Source organism: Hippopotamus amphibius, chromosome 2 (genome assembly GCF_030028045.1).
Source record: "Hippopotamus amphibius kiboko isolate mHipAmp2 chromosome 2, mHipAmp2.hap2, whole genome shotgun sequence".
NCBI classification, from domain to species: domain Eukaryota; kingdom Metazoa; phylum Chordata; class Mammalia; order Artiodactyla; family Hippopotamidae; genus Hippopotamus; species Hippopotamus amphibius.
In genome coordinates this window covers 128,599,437-128,617,223 of record NC_080187.1, presented here as the reverse complement: position 1 = coordinate 128,617,223, position 17,787 = coordinate 128,599,437, and the positions used below count along the sequence as shown (strand labels likewise).

The window sequence follows — 17,787 nt, the reverse complement described above, 5'->3', positions numbered from 1 at the left end:
TGGACATTCACTTTTCAAGAGAATGTCACCTATGACCACATAGCATTTAGGGAGGACATGGGAGCAGGAAGACAACATTCTCAGTTACCCCTGAGAGAATGCCCAATTCCCACATCAATTAAGACATCATCCTTCAAGAGGACATTTGTCTGTCTGGGTACCTAAGTACTAGGTAACACCAAACTAGCATCTTCATGACGTGCAGAATTGAGGGGCAGCCTATTTGCAAAGCATGTTTCCAGTAGGTTAGCAGAGTCTGATCTCTCCTGCTACAAAGAATCTGACTGTCATTTGTTCCCAATTCCCAGAGAAATGGCACGTGTTGAAGCAGGCCATAGAAGAAGTGCTGTGCCTCCAATGTGCAGGGGGGCCAGCGCCCACTTAAATAAAATCTATTTCTGTGGCCCTCAGCGGACAGTCCTGTATGCTGGCCTCTGCAGAGCTTTAGGCCTGCCCTGGGTGCAGTGCCTGAGGTTTGGTAGGCCTCCTGTTTGGTTATAATGCTCATGTCCCCATTTATTCAGTTATGTTTAGTTCAAAACATTTGTCTGTTACCTTGATGAATTGGGACATCGTGAAGGTTGAAATGGATTTTATTCACCTGAGTTCCTTCAGAGCAGTGGCCATAAATGGGAAGCTCCTTGGGCCAAAATCTGTGTCCTTCACAGTGTTTTGTTTCATTTTTTTAACTTTTAACTAAAAGTATACATTACAAAAAAATAAGCATCGTAATGGTACAGCCCAGTTAATTTTCACAAACGCCTAATCAAGAAACCCCAGCACTCCCCGACCCCTCCTTGGAATCACTTCCTCTTCAGAGGAGGCTGCTGCTGGCTGACTTCAGAAGCCAGAGCCTTCTGAAGTTTATGTACACGGTGCATTCTTTCTCGAGTCTGGCTTTCTTCATTCGACAGTATGTTTTAGAGATCCATCCAGGTCACTGTGGTTAGCTTGTTCATTCTCATTATAAGCATACTTTGTTGTATCGCGCTTTGCTTTATTGCATTTCACAGTTACGGTGTTTTTTACAAACTGAAGGTTTGTGGCAACCCTGTGTCAAGCAAGTCTATTGGTGCCACTTTTCCAACAGCATTTGCTCCCTTGATGTCTCTGTGTCACATTTTGGTAATATGCAGTGTTTCAAACTTTTCCTTTGTTATTATATTTGTTATGGTGGTCTGTGATCAGTGGTCTTTGATGTTACTACTACAGCTTGCAGAGGCTTAGATGAGGGTTAGCAATTTTTAGCAACAAAATCTTTTTAATTAAGGTATGTTCTTTTTTTGAAAGACATTATTAAGTATGTGGTCTATTAAGTATGCAGTAATGGTATTGCATACTTAATAGATCACAGTGTAGTGCACTGGGAAACCCATAAATTCATGTAACTTACTTTATTGATATATTCACTTTATCACAGTGGTCTGGAACCAAACCTGCAGTATCTCCAAGGTATACCTGTGTTATATGATATTCTATTGTATGAATATGTCAGAAATTATATATTTTATATTTATATACATATATACACACACACATTCAACTGGGTTAATTTCCATTTGGAGTATAGCTATGAACTTTTGAGCATTCCTTAATCTGTCATTTGAGACTCATGTGTGTGTGTTTTTGTCAGGTAGGATTGCTCTATATTTAAACATTATGAAGTTTCAACTTCTCTTGAAAAGTAAAGCCTTGCCACTGGGTGACTCCTGTTTTTGCATGGCAACGCTTGGCTGGGCCTGAGAGGCAGCTCCTCCTCTCAGTGGGATGCGTGCCTCCCACTCTCTACCTTTGCCTGTGTCCACACAGTGTCCCTCTCCCAGCCTCTCCTCACTTCTCCTCAGTCATGGCATTTGCCCCGCCACCACCCTTCTAGGCAAGAGTCTGATCTCTGGTTCTGCCACCTGGTCTAGAGAGCTGGGAGGCACTTCCTATGGGATTGTTTTTCTAAAGATGTGTTGCAGCCTCTCTCCTCTCCTCACTTGTGAGCCCTGAGCTTGTCTTCCTTCAGCATGTTGCTGTGATCTTTAGTCAGAAGGCTTAGGGAAAGAAATAGGCCCTGGAGTATAATGCCAAGATGCACGTGGTCTTACTCACCCTATTTTGCTGACATTGTGACTGGAGGTACAGCCCAAGGCCCAAAACCCCTCCCACAGTCTTGGACCTGCAGGAGGGAAACTTTACCGCACAAGTGCTGAGATAGCCCAGTGTGCACGAACACACCATTTGGATATAAACTGGAGTTTTTTCCCCATACCTTTGCAGGTTGTCATTCCAGACACATCAGTGTACCTCCTCTTCCCTAAAATATTGTGAGGAGAAAATCTTCCATTTTTGGTTCCTATAAGGGTCCTATGAAGGGGGCCTAATTCTTTTCTACATATTTGTTTTTTTATTGTTTGGGTTTTGCCTCATCAAGCCTTGGTCTAAATATTGGAGAATTAGTGTTACTATATCAAAATGTCTTTAGGAATCATGAATAACCTGCACATTATTATGTTATAAACAAGATAAATTTCAAATTTAGAAAAGTAATATTCACTTCACTGACATTTTATGAGCAGAAGCATTGATTGCATAAAAGGAACGTCAACACAAATTTCTTGAGCGGCCAAATATATTCCAGTCCTGATGAAAATAAAAGTAAATTGCTTAAGCCAAGATCACGCATAATTTTTAAGACCCTTTCCTGACCTTCTGCTAATGTAGAAATGGAGAACAGTGGTCAAAGTCCAAACAGATGAGAACCGCAAAGGACCTTAGAAATCATCTCATGCAAATTAAAACTCCAGTGTGTGGAGTAGGGGTGAGTGTGGCCACGTGAGACACCTTCCTGAGCTCAAGTATCACTAGGACGATTGAGTTTTATGATGTTTGTCAGCCAGTATGTGGTGTTTCCTCCCCTGTTTACCTTAACCTTCTGAGTACGTTTGAATGGATTGTATAACAATCTTTCATAGTAGAAGTTACAAGGAGAATTTTGTCCATCAGTTTATTCAGAGAATGGTGTTGAGTGCCATGAAGAAAAGCAAAATGGTGTGGGGGATTGTCAGGAAAGCCCTGAGGGATGTGAGGGGATGAGCCTTGCAAATACCTAGTTTAAGAATGTTCTAGTCCATCAAATCCTAGAATGTAAATAATGGGTGGTCTTTATGCATAGCAGAGGTTGTATACAGTAGGCACTCACAAAGGCTTCTGAAAGAAGTGAATTCATGGGTTTGATATGGTTTTATGGGTTGTTTTGAACGTTCAGACGCCCCTCATGGTGGACTAGGCTCTATGGTTATAATGAATTGACTTTATATAGTAGATATGACCCCTGGGCAGTAGTCAGCCCACAGAAATGGTTTGTTTGGAGCATATGGTATTTTTTAAAACCAGGAAGTTTTATATCAAAGTCCAAATTTACAATATCTTAAGAACTCAATTTGACAAAGCGAGCCCTGAATTTTCGTGCAGTTCCAGCAGTTGGCTGAGCTCATGGCAACAGCCTCCTTCAGATGCGCTCTGGTCCCTGGTCCTCAGCTGCCATTCTTCTACACCCTGGACTGGTGAGGACTTGCTTTTGCAACCTGCAGGCTGAACTCCTGTCATCATCCTGTTGGATGTTTGCTCTGAAAATGAATTAATGCCATAAATTGTCATTTAAAATGAATTGAGCTGAATTTATAAAGATGTGGGTATTAAGTATTTTTAAGTAATGCCTCAAAGTGCTTTCGGGAATGGTGCAAGTAATGGTTTTGTTTTAAATAAATTTCCTAGTTCTTTCCACTGAGAAGACCTAAAAGCAGTGAGTGCATCTAATGTCCAGATCTGTGTTTCTAAGGACTGTTTTTCATTAGAAGAAGCAAGGCTCCTGAGAAAAATGTCAAGTAATCAGGGCCAGGGAGTCTTTAAAGTATGCCTGAAATATTTCATCATACGAACAGACACAAAAGCACTCAGAGATTACTGCAGATTGTGAACAGAACATAGACGCTAGGGTGAAGGCACAGTTTGAGTACCTCAAAGAATAAAGATGGCAATGGGTTTTAACACATCAAATGCACAATCCTTTTTATAATAAGGAGGAAAGAGGATCAAAAGGGTCACAGCTTTTTCTATAGAGGAATGCCAACTAATGAGTACAGAAGGAATCATAGAGTTAGAAAATCACCACTGTGAAGCCTCCAACGTAGTCACTGATTAAGGCAAAGATAATCAGTGGGAGCTAAAACCACTAAGTGAAAGGTTATTGGATGGCAAGATATTCACACAGACCTATAATCTTACCATGCAGGATATTTCTTAATTACAAGGAGATGAAGATGCCACCTCAACCAAATGTCTCAGCATCACCAATAACAGGCCAGCCTGACATTTTGTGCTTCCTGATATGATACTGAAAGAAGTACATGACATCACCTATGAGGGATTCTTGGCAAAAATGTCTCGCCTAAATATAATCGTAAGGAAACAATCAGACAAATGCATATCAGGGGACATTCTACATGGTAGTTGGCTTGGACCCTTCAAAAAAGCGAAGGGGTGAAACACATAGGCAGAGAATTGCTGCTTTAGATCACAGGACACTGAAGGCAAGTGAGCTCTGATTAGATTTTGAGCCCACATGTACACATACCACACACACAGCAGTTTAGGACACTGTTGGGACAGCTGGGGAAATCTGAATATGGACTGTATGTGGATACTGAATCAATGTTAAATTTCTGGGGTTTGATAATGTGAGAGAATGTGATCATTGTCCCATGGTTATGTAAGAAAATGCCCTTGTTCTTAGGAGGCTCATGCTAAAGTACTGGGGTGACGTGTCATGATATCTGCAACGTGCATTCAATTGGTCCAGCCCCTGTACCCCACAAGCACACTCTTTCCATAGAGTGAAAAAGATAAAACGAAGGTGACTAAATATTAATTGGTGAATGTAGGTGAAGAATATGTACATGTTCATTGTATTCTTTCAGATTTTCTATGGCCATAAAAATATTGCTAAATAAATGGGGGGATAAATGCTAAATAGTTGTGGGAAATAAGGCAGTTTGCCTTAATTTTAACTCTTTGATTTATCCTTAACTCTAGTGAAATATTTACACATAAAATTTAAGTTAATTAAGGGGGTACTCTATGTAGGGATTCTTAGCTATGGTACAAGAATCCCTAGAGGATTTAGAATCGGTTTTGTGAGTCTTTTGATACATGCCAAGTGTTTGTAAGTGTGTATTTTTCTGCATAGAAGGTCCATCATAGCTTCCATCATAGCCTCAAAGGGGTCCATCCTTCAAATAGTTGAGAACTACTGACCTAGAATAGAATACAATTTATAATGCATTCTTTATTCTGAGTATCACATACTAGTTAGCATTTCAGACAGTTCCTGCATAAATTTGGTAATTGTGAATGTGATTCTCAACTTATGTAAAGCAAGTGAACCTTCAGCATATTCCAATTTATAAAAAGATTTGCTTGTAGCAGCTGATAGTTTAATGTAAGTTTATTTGACCACAGAGATTCTGTTACTTGGAAACACACCATGACATTCTAATAACATGATGTATTCCTTTTCTTTTCCAAACTAATATGTGTTTAGTGCAATCACATGTTATTTTTAATACAGCCTGCTTTCCCTTGTGTGGATTCACATTCTTCACATTTTTTTGTGCGAAGGGAAAAATATACTAGACTGTAGGTTTTTTAATCCATTTTCATATAGAAAGGGAAACATGTCAAAGACGAAAGAGTCATGCCTCTATTTTTTAGTTGTGTAATCACTAAGCTCTATTAATCTAGTTAGAAACATTCGCCTCTTTGCAAATAACAGTGTATAACAGACTAAATTCCAACATGACTGAAAGTTTCAGCTGTTCCTGTTCAGCATGTTGAAGCAAAGATGTGTGAGTGATGTTAGAATACGCCAAAGTATTGTTTAAGACACACAGGATGACATGTATACTAACACGTAACTGTGCTGTTTACAGTAGATTTTAGTTCCTCTGGAAATCTTTCACAAATGCCTCTGGGTCTGTTGGAGTAGGTTTAACCAGAGTTGAGGTTCACAAGATAGTAAATATGTCAGCTCCCCAGGAGAACCATCTGCCCAGATCCTGCTGCACCTGGCCAAGGCTTGCTGTACCCTGTAGCCCCACTTGTGGGTTATCTCTGAGGTAGGAATCCATCTGCAGGACAGGTTTATTGATCAAATATTCTTCTAGTTTGGCTATTTTAAGTACAGTTTTTCTCCCCTTTTGGTGTTATATTTTTACAGTGAATCACACTTATAAGTCAAAATTACTTTTCTTTCCTATAATCAGGATTTTTTTTTTTAATCTGCTTCTAAACTACTCCCATATCTATGACAATAAGTAATTTCGATTCTTGGAGTCCTAGTTTCACTCTGCGTTTATAAGAGCTCTTGCTCAGGCATGTTCTAAGCTGGTTTCATTCTGTTCTTTGTGATGGATGTGAGCACGCAGCGGCACCGCGCAAAGGCCGCCAAGCTCAAGAGAGACGCTGACACGGCTGCAGGGTCCCACTGGAGCCCAGCCCTCTACAGAGAGCATTTGCTGCCCCTGCCCTGCTGTCACAGGCCCAGTCCTTTTGCCCTGTGTATCACAATCTAAGGAATCAATTTCCTTTAATAATTCATATCTACCATATTATGAGACTTGGCAGCCTTGAGCATGTCACTGAACCTTCCTACCTGCTGGTTTCCCAGTGCTTGTCCATGAAGGAATGGACACTCATCTGATGTCCACCCTGTGCTCAGTACTGTCATGGGCATCACCGTGTTTAACCTTCCCAGCAGCCTTGGTAGGCAGATACTCTCCTGAAGTTCACAGGCAAGGAAGCTGAGTCTTAAGGAACTTGACCAAGTCCACAGCTAGTAAGGACTTCCAGTTCAGATCCAAGATACTCATTCTTGTTTTTTCATTTCAAGAGATGGACCTCATGTTTCATAGACTTCTAGGGTTTCAGGGCCCCTGGAGTCATCTAGTGTAGGTTAGAGCTGGCCAGAAACCTCTATTTTCGAAAGTACTTTTAATATTTTTGAATTTTGAGTTGACTGAGAGTCTGAATTCACATTCAGCTATGGACAGATGGATAATTCAGTCATCACCAATTTGTAAATACTTCTCCTATGAGGAAATGTTCTGTTTTCTAAATAAGGGAAAGAGGTGGAATAGATGTCGTAGAGGGTTTTACCCAGCCCTTTGAGGTTTCACTTAAACAGCAGAACTAGAGTATTTCATTCTTTTATGTCAGCATCTATGAACCTAGTAATTCATGTTGTTTAAATGATGGCTTTGGAAAACATGGTCAATGTTGCTGTTATGGAGAACAATCAGTTGATTACTAAGTATTACCAGTTGTCAAAGTATGACTTAATTTTTTATAAAATATACTCTGTGCCTTCTAATGTCCACATCGGGAAATATTAATAAGAGAAATTATTCCTTATTAATTGTATGACCCTATATAAATCTTTCTCACTTTTCCTTTAAAAATCCTTAAATTTTGCAGATTTCTTTTTGTTTCGTTTAGGAGTAATATTAATATCAACCTTGGACAACTCATGAGCTGATCGTTTAGACAGGAATCCGATAGTCATTTCAGTACCTACTTTGTACACAGGATGCAGGGATCCAAGAAAGGAATTGTCTCTCTTCTTCTAAGTTTTACAGTCTTTGGGGGAAAACAAGATACACCTCCTGGGGCTTCCCTGGTGGTGCAGTGGTTGGGAATCCGCCTGCCAATGCAGGGGACACGAGTTCGAGCCCTGGGCCAGGAGAATCCCACATTCCGGGGAGCACCTGAGCCCGTACACCACAGCTACTGAGCCTGCGCTCTAGACCCTGTGAGCCACGGCTACTGAGCCCACATGCCACAACTGCTGAAGCCCACGCACCTGGAGCCTGTGCCCCACGAGACAAGCCACCGCAATGAGAAGCCTGCGTACCACAACGAAGACCCAACACAGCCAATAAATAAAAATAATTAATTAATTTTTAAAAAAGAAAAGAAACACAGTGTGATAGTTAAAAGAAAAAGAAAAAAGATACACCTCCTATTCATCTACTGTACAATACTCCATGTGCAAAGAAATAATCAACGCAGACCCAACTCATAATACCAGAGCTGTCTGTCACAAGGTTGGTGGATCAGATGCCAAGTGCCAAAGGGAGGGAGCACTTCCCAAGAAGCTGAGCTTCTAGGCAGAGCTTGTCTTGTGCCTTGGAAGTTCCTTGAGGCCAGATCATATGGCTCAAGTCAGACGAGGACTTATGTGAACTTACTGCCCTTGAAATTAGAAGTCAGTCCCCATTAGGGTTCAGCTCCCCTGCCCTTCTCTTCACCTGACCCTCAGTGTGTATTGTTTCCTTCAAATTCCACTCCAGCTGGGGTGCATTCCCATCCTCCTGCCAGAATTCCATGGTGACCCCGACCCCTAGCTTCAGCATATTCTCATCTAAACTGTCCCTTTATCACACACTGAGACTCAGAGCAGTTCTCCTTTTTGTCTCCTTTTCTTTGTGTCCCTTGCATGGTAGATCACTATCCACTAGTACTTCTTCTCTTTTCTTTTATTCTTCCTTCCTTCCTTCCTTTCTTTTTCTTTCTTTCTTTCTTTCTTTCTTTCTTTCTTTCTTTCTTTCTTTCTTTCTTTCTTTCTTTCTTTCTTTCTTTCCTCTTTCTTTCTTTCTTTTTCTTTCTTTCTTTCTTTCTTTCTTTCTTTCTTTCTTTCTTTCTTTCTTTCTTTCTTTCTTTTTCTTTCTTTCTTTCTTTCTTTCTTTCTTTCTTTCTTTCTTTCTTTCTTTCTTTCTCTTTCTTTCTTTTTACATTCAACCAGTTCATTTTATTTTTAATATATTCTCAGTTATTCGTGGCTCATAATGTGCTTCTGAGATTGAGCCCCTCAGAAGACCACAAATGGTCACTAATTATATGGCAAGCTTGCCCTCAGACTTAATCTCCAGTGATGAAAATATAGATGTTTTTCTTTCTTTCTTTCAAAGTCTCTGTCATGCGTATTCCTGTTTCTGCTTGTTCCTCCTGTCACCTGCGCTGTGTGGGTCCCCCTTACTCTGTTTCTAGATTACTACAGCGGTGGCTCTTTTTCCTTCCTAAACCATTGCTTTCATGACGTGCTCCTCCCTTCAGAGATTTTCAGTGGTGCTGTACATTCTTCATCACAGTAAGTCTGGTCTGCTCTTGCTGGCCTTCCAAGCGCACCCGGCCTCTTATTTCCTGTATAGTTTCTCCTCCACTGGTGAACCTCAGCTATGCCTGGCTTGTGCCTCTTTCAGTCAGTCAGTCCTTCCCCCTCAACTGATTCAAATCCTATTTCAAGGCCCAGCTCAAGCGTATTGATCTTTTCTTCTCCAAACTCAGTGCTAGTTATTTCCCATATCATATGTACCACAGGCTTCCTTTATTACTACTGATCTAAATTTGTCAATGCAGGGAAGCCATTTTTGCCTATAGCACACAACATTATGCTTAAGGTAACATGTGGCACCAGTAAAAATTTGGGATTTTATCCTTTACCTATATACATCACCTGTGGCTTAAATTCCCACATACTCACCAAATGTAAAATTATCTTGAAACAAGCATTATAAGTTATTAACACTTCCCAATGAATTTAAAGGTTTACACTACATAGTCTGGACAGTTATTGGACAGAATATTTGGACAGAATAATCACATTCTCATGTGTGAATGGGGTAATCATCCTCACTGCTCTTAGTGGTGTCCATGTGGACCAGAGGCAGATTTCAACTAGTGTAGTGGATGGTGTCTTCCATGTTAATAAAAGCAGTCACTCCTAAGAGTAGTTAACTTTAACCTCACAAGCCCGGCTCCTAAGAGATGTGTGTAGAGTCGTTTGACAATACAAGCCCAAGGAGAGAGTGTTGTATCTTCTCGCTGCTGTTGGCAGCACCTGCCAAACCAGGTGCCGTGCACCCTCAGATTTAGAGGTGCGCCACACCCACTCTCAGGTGTCCAGACTTTGCGCTTTGGGGACTTCCTTCAGAAATGCATGTTAGGTCCAGACTCAGACACATGCTCCCTGTGCCACACACTCACGCTGGGGATGTAGGGGGCATCGCCTGCCTGCTCCGTAGGGAGTCACCCCGTCTGGCAGAGATGAGGATGTGAGCCCAGTCTGTGTGCGCTGCAGCACTGTGCCCTGTTGTGCCCATGCTGTAGAACATGCACTCACGCTGACTGAATTTCAGCGTGTTTGAGGTCAAAGGTCAGCAGTTTTTGCTTGTGGCAGAGGTGCTCAGGGCTGATCCCACCCTATGGTGCTGGAGCTCCAAAGGAACAAACACATCTACTAAACTCCCTTGCCCCAGCTTACTCAGAGATGGGCTGTGTCCAGGCAGCTGTACTCTGCGTACCTGAGAAGCATTTCTTCAGGCCAGAGCTCTCCAGTGAAGTTCTCTGAAAGTGTAGGAGGAGGTGAGCAGAGTATAAGGACCAGGGACTTTGGCTGAATGTTCTCTATGATTCTTAAAACTTGATGTGTGGTTTATATAGTACCTTGTGTATTGGTTTCAAGAAAATAAGGGGGGTTGCGGAGGCAGGCAGGGGCAGTGGCAGCTAACCCTTTTTGATGGTAGCAAAGCTGTTTTGTCTGAAGGGAGTCTGTGTACTTCTTCAGAGACACTTCCACCCCAGGGCAGCATGAACTCCTAATGAGCCAGGCTTAAAAACCACTGATGTGTTCCAAGCGTGCTATTTTATAATTGAATCAGGTAATCTCAGAAAAGTCAAATGACTGCATAATTATTGGAGACCAAGATGGACACCCAGGTGTCCTGATTCCCTGTATAATTATTTCCTGATGATTCTAGGCTACTTGTTTCTTTAACCACATCATATCTTTAATGCTTTTTGATATATTTTTTATTTTAATTTTTATTGTTATTTTCTTTTTGATACATTTTAATTTACAGTAAGCCAAATCTCATAACTGAGAAGTTAGTTAATACTCCTTGTACATATGTTCAAAGATAACACACCATTAACATTAACAGGCCATGGCTGGGCCGGGGTTTCCTTAGTGTACATATGTGTAAGTAATTACAGCATATTTCTGAAGCCAAACAGAATGCCTCTTTGTTTTGTTTTTTTGTTTTTGTTTTTTTAGCTCTTTATTTTAGTATAATTGCTTTACACTGTTGTGCCAGTTTCTGCTGTACAACAAAGTGAATCGGCTGTATTTATACATATATCCCTATACCCCCTCCCTCCCGTGACTCTTTCCCACCCTCCGTGTCCCACCCCTCTAGGTCATTGCCCATCATCTAGTTGATCTCCCTGTGTTATGCAGCAGCTTCCCACTAGGTATCTATTTTACATTTGGTAGTGTATGTATGTCAGTGCTGCTCTCTCACTTCGTCCCAGCTTCCCCTTTGCCCCCCCACCCCCACCCCATGTCCTCAAGTCTGTTTTCTACATCTGCATCTTTATTCTTGCGCTGTCACTGGGTTCATCAGTACCATTTTTTTAGATTCCATATAATTGTGTTAGCATATTTTGTTTTTCTCTTTCTGGCTTACTTCGCTCTGTATGACAGACTCTAGGTCCATCCACCTCACTACAAATAACTCAATTTCATTTCTTTTTATAGCTGAGTAATAGTCCATTGTATATATGTGCCACATCTTCTTTATCCATTCATCTGTTGATGGGCATTTAGGTTGCTTCCATGTCCTGGCTGTTGTAAATAGTGCTGCAGTGAACATGGTGGTACATGTTTCTTTTGGGATTATGGTTTTCTCAGGGTATATGCCCAGTAATGAGATTACTGGATCATATGGTAGTTCTATTTTTAGTTTTTTAAGGAACCTCCAAACTGTTTTCCATAGTGGCTGTACCAACTTACATTCCCACCAACAGTGCAGGAGGGTTCCCTTTTCTCTGCACCCTCTCCAACATTTTACTGTTTGTAGATTTTTTGATGATGGCCGTTCTGACTGGTGTGAGGTGATACCTCATTGTGCCTTTGACTTGCATTTCTCTAATGATTGGTGATGTTGAGCATCTTTTCATGTGTTTGTCAGCCATCTGCATGTCTTCTTCGGAGAAATGTCTATTTAGGTCTTCCGCCCATTTTTGGATTGGATTATTTGCTTTTTTGATATTGAGCTGCATGAGCTGCTTGTATATTTTGGAGATTAATCCTTTGTCAGAACTATTGAAAGATTTAAAAGCTGAAGTTTGAAAAATTAGAGTAACCTGCCCAAGGGGTCAAGGCAAGAATTTAAGTTACTAATCTGGTGTTTCTTCAAGATACAAAACTGAGAGTAACAAGGAAAGTCAACATGGTTTCTATGTGTGTCTTTTACAAATTATTTTAGAAATAAAAAGATCATTACATAATGAAAATTTTAATGTGTTATATGGTTTTGTTAGGGTCTAGTACATAGTAAATACTAATAGTTTTATATTAAACAGAACTGAGTAAAAGGATACATTTGAGCAAATTAGGGCAAAGAAAAGAGGCGCTAACAATGACCAGAGGAGCAAAAATTTTTTTAAGTTTATGCATTAGATTTACATTTACAAGCTTTAGTCGAGGATAATTAACTTGTATTTTAAGCAAACTCCACTGCTTTTCATAAAATCTTTTGATCTTGGGCAAAGAATAATGAGGGTGATCTTAAAATACTGTTAAACTTTTTAGACTTACAAAGAAATTTTAGGCTTACAGAAAAATTGCAAAAATGATCTAGAATTCACACATACCCTTCCCCCAGCTTCCCCTAATGTTAATAACCACATCCTTAACCATAGTACAATTCTCAAAACCAGGAAATTAACTTTATAGTAGTGTTTTAATTCCACATGTGAAATTAATAAAAGAAACTAAAGCTAAGCCAGTAATTAAGCTTATTTATACCAGTAATTGTATCATAGGGTCTTATAGAAAATTAATAAATTATTGCTTTAACAGTAGAATAATAAAACACTTGTTCATAAATTCTACCTATTACTTTTTTCCTGCCATCCACTTCTTGGTCTCGACCATAACATACATAACTTTTAAAAGGACTTAGGGAGTTCTTAACTAATAGCAACACTAGGATCTGTTGTAAAGGACATGCTTATTTTGTTCCAGATTCTCCCAGCCTAGTTCAGTAGAACACAACACCCTATTCTCATGAGAAAACTGTAGTGAGATGGCTTCTTTCTAGAGTGTGAAACTGAAGCCTTCTCTAAAACTCTAGAAGGCTAAACATTGTAGATAGTTTTTGGTTGTTCTGTGCATTGATTGGTGAATCAGGTTGACTAGCATAATGATACTAAGTATAACATGACATTATATCTCTCTTATTGGTGAAAATGCTGCTAAAACAGATATGTGAGCATAATTTACATCTGAGAAAGAAAAACGTGGAATTACTTGGTATTTTGTGGTTTAAGAACGACACTTGAATATGATCTTATGCATGAAAATGCATAGGATGATATTTCTCTTGTTTTAATATAGTTGTTTTCAAGATGAAGATGTTCCAGGCTTGAATCATCATCTTCTTCAGCATTGCAAATTTGTTCTGGAAGAATATTCCTAAGGAAAAATAGACATGCAAGTTATAAATGATCCAAGCAGTATTCTGCCTTCATAATTCAGGAGTTAAATTTTACATTTGTTTAAAAAAAAGAACTCTTGTTTTTAAAATAAAATTGGATCCTTTTCTTATACATCAGAAAAAATTTCAAATATGTCAAAGATCTACGTGTGAAAAAAAGAAGAGGCCATAGAAGTAGTAGAATAAAGCATGGCCATATCCTGGGAGTGGGGGAAATATCTTCCTATGTATGACTCAAAAACCAGATGCACTAACAGAAAAGATTAATAAATTGACTACAGGGTTGTTGTTGTTGTTTTTTTAATGCAAAGTTAAAAGACAAATCACAAACTAGGAGAAAGTGTTTGCAGCTCATATTACAGGTAAAGGGCTAATATACAAATATCTAAAAACCTAGGAAGAGAGGGAAATGGGGAAAAAAAAGAAAAGGAAGATACCTGGGTAACCAGTTTACAGAAGGGAAAAGGAAATGACATGTAAACAAGAAAGGATGCTTAATTTCATTCATGATAGGAAAAATGTAAATTGAAATGATACTGGCATACCACTCTCACTTACCAGATTTGCTCCCACCCCCCCAAAAAAATATCCAAGAGCTCATTAACATATTCACACAATGAGGCTGATCAAACATCATTGAAGGGAATTCAAAACAGTATAGCCCCATGTATAGGAATTTGGCAGTAGCTAGCAAAATTTCATGTGTATTTTATACCTTTCACTCAACAATCCCATTTCTAGGGATATATCCCATAGTTAGATTGGAAAAATACAAAATTACATTTGAACAGAGTTATACGTTGTGGCATTATTTATAGTATAAAAAATGGAAGCAATCAAATGTCTATCAGTAAGGAACTGTTTGAATAAAATAAAATGTCCACATAGTAGAATACTATTCAGTTGTAAAAAGGAATGAGGAAATTCTCTACATACTGATATGAAGTGATATCCAGGATATACTGATAATTCTTAAAAGGTGAAGAATAGAAAATATATACACTTGAGAGAGAGAGAGAAAATAATCCTTCTATGTAATAATCTGTATAATAATTGTAAAGGGGTGGGGAATATGAATGTGTGTATGTATGCTTATATTTTCAAAACAATAACACTGGGGTCATCAATGGAAAATTAAATTAAAAATTTAACCTGTGGGGAAGGATGGAATATGGTATAAGGGAGAGGCAATGAAAAAATGTATAGAAAGTAGCAATTCCTAAAAACCAAAGCAAACTAAAGACCTGTCTGAATATTAAGTTGTTGATATGTTACAGAGAAAACTACTATATTTAAGCTATACATTCTTCATGGAACATATTCTGAGGACAAACAGCACTATCAAAAACTTAAATACTTTTGTTGTTAGTTGTAATAATGGTATTATCATTTTGAGACTATTGTTTATATATATTGTAAGACTGTAAATGTAAGTTATTGTTGGGAGCCTAGATTTTCAGTGTAAGAAAAACAAGTTTAAAACAGAAGGAAGTCTCTGTAACATTAAATTTGACTTGGGAATATCAGTATAAACTCATTTTTTTTTTCTTTACAAAATACACATTTCTGGCCGTCCACTGAAAGGTCTTGAAACAACAACACATTTGAAAGAAAGATGCCTGGTGCCCAGACTGGGGCCTCTGAACACTGTTCCCCAGTTAGAGGAGCTGGGGCTCTTTGGAAGAAGACTGGTATAGGTCTGTAGTGGGGAACAAAAAGTGAGCCATCCAAGATCTACAGAGGCCTGTCCAAGAACACAGGAACCAACCTAAAGGGCTACCATTGGCTAAAGGTGGGACAGTTTAAGAACAATAATTGCAACTGATTGAAACATTCTTAATATATAAAGCCATAAGTTCATATTGATTCTCCAGAGAAAGAAAGAAAGCCAAGAACAAAATAATAAAGCAAAAATATTTAGGCAACTTCTTTCTTTTTTCCCCTGAGACAGGAAGGAAGGACAGGACAAGAAGAAGAATCAACTTCTTTCTTTTTTTTTTCCTGAGACAGCCACTATTAAAATTTTAATATATTTTATAGTCTTTTTCATTCATGTTTAATGCATATATATAATTTTTTCCATTTTTAAGTAGATAAAATAAGCGTAACACTGTATTCGTTTAAAGTGTGCAACCTAATGATTGACATGTGTGTATGTGGTTAAAATGATCATCACCGTAAGTTGAGCTAACATCCATCACCTCACATAATTAAAAATTTGTAACCAACTTCTTACTCTGATGGGCAGTTTAAAGGAAAGAACTGAGCATTTATGCTACCTTTCAGAGTAACAAAGTTGCCCTAGTTGATAAGAAAATATTCTTTACAGAGGAATTCCAGCTATCAAATGTGGAAAGAATGACAAAAATTGAAATTCACAATTTTGTTACCGCTAAGGAAATAACAGATGCAAGCAACAGGCATCTGTGAATGAAAAAAACATTTGTTCAGTTGTGGAAGAGAAGGGTTGTAATGGAGATATCAGGCCATGACCACCTGAATCCCACCAGAAGTGGGACAAATATTGTATGCCTCCTGATGCAATGCAATAGGAAGCATATAGCACGACCTAGGAATTATTTTAGCCAAAAAATTTTGACTCTGAATCTTTAAAGCCTTCCCCATCCCCACCTCTTCCCCTGTAAACTCTTGACTCTTTGTTTTATATTTTAGGAGTTTGTGTTTGGAATTTTAGAGATAGGTAAAAGAGTTAAGCGGTATAACCTTCAAGGACAGGACCACAGAGCTCTGGGATCTGCTTCCCTTTTTGGCTGCACTAACAAAGTGTTCCAGGTTAATTCTTGAGACATTCATACTTTCTAGGCAGGGGTGATGACTTGGTCAGCCGTTGGAACACATACAGAAAAATATGTCCTCAGAAGTGAGGGAGCTGAGTCTCAGTAAATTTATTTAGAATTTTGTCTTTAGAAAAATCTAGATAGAATTTTAATTTTAGCATATACTTAGGTTTTGTGCTCTATAGATTACAGTGTTTGAAATTACACACGGAGGTGGGATTAGCACCATAGTCTACTGCCTTGAAGCCTCACTTGAACATGCCTCGAAGGTTCTAGGTATTATGTACTTATACTCTGTTTTTAAAATTTTTTCTGTGGAAGTTTGCACACGTACAAAAGTAGAAAAAAACTATGATGAATCCTTATGTACCTATTATCATCCGACTTCAACAGTCATTAACATGTGCCAGCCTTGTTTAATGCAACCTCTTGTCCCTTTTTTTCTTTAAATTCCAGACATCGTCGTGGTTGTTTAATCCTATATTTTGTCACCCATGACAGTTTAAATGGATACTTGAAAAAGGCCAGACTTTACCGTATCTTGTTGTTGTTCAATCTCAGAAAATGTAGTGCTTTCATTTCTTGGACCCCAGGTGGTATAGATTTTAATTGATTATGATCCAGAAACAGCTCTCGCAGAGAATGATAAGCCCCATAGAAGGAGACTCGGTCTATGCCATCATCCACAAGTTTGTTAAATGACAGGTACAGGTATTCCAGGCCTGGTTCCATGTGGCCAAACACATAGCCAGGGATACGCTCAATCTGGTTCCCAATGAGCACCAGGTGCAGCAGCGACTTGGGTAGATAGGAGGGGACATGGTAGAGCTTGTTGTAGGAGAGGTCAATTGATTCTAGATTTCTAGGAAAGAGAAAACAGAGTGGAGACATCAGGGCAGTGACTGTAAGCTCAAAGTCAGTCAGGATGCTTGTCCACTTTCCTGGCAGCACTCAGTTTGCAATGTTGATTCCCACTGCAAGCGTGGCTGTATGGTGGTCTGGCTGCAAGGCTTCTCCTCTTACCCCGGTACCACACAGCTACTTGAGTTCCTCTCTAATAGAGGAGCACCAGACTTCAGAGAGAAAACCCATATCCCAGGGGTAATGCTGAGACCCAAAGAGGTCCCCCAAATATCTCTAAGGTCAAACTTGTATCCAAAATGAAGTCCAGAATCCTAACTGAAGTCAAACTGCCTAACCCTAAGATCATCTCTAGTTCCAGCAAGGAAGTAGCAGTGTTAAGGGGGTTTTGCATTCTCGCTCCACATTGGATCTGATGACCTGGGATCTAGGTCTTGGGGTGAGAATGAGAGATCTAGGAAAGGTTGTTAATTAGCCAGCAGATCTGGGAAATGTGGTGAGCTACCTGGCTTTTTTCAGAGCCTCAT

At 39.3% G+C, this 17,787-nt stretch overlaps 2 protein-coding genes across 6 annotated transcripts in view; one reads left to right on the top strand and one right to left on the bottom strand.

The window, feature by feature from the left end:
- Nucleotides 1–17,787, top strand: part of CENPP (centromere protein P) — a 226,384-nt gene that overhangs the window by 131,746 nt on the left and 76,851 nt on the right. The gene's annotated exons all lie outside the window — the stretch shown is intronic.
- The window catches only part of ECM2 (extracellular matrix protein 2), a 39,765-nt gene continuing 34,037 nt past the window's right edge, over nt 12,060–17,787 (bottom strand). For all 3 annotated transcript variants that reach the window (XM_057722493.1, XM_057722494.1, XM_057722496.1), the window contains exons 9-10: nt 16,935–17,261; nt 12,060–13,579 (exon numbers count right to left, since the gene is read on the bottom strand). In XM_057722493.1, the coding sequence (XP_057578476.1) occupies nt 13,411–13,579; nt 16,935–17,261 (496 nt within the window). In that variant the 3' untranslated portion in view covers nt 12,060–13,410. The remainder of the gene's footprint in view (nt 13,580–16,934; nt 17,262–17,787) is intronic.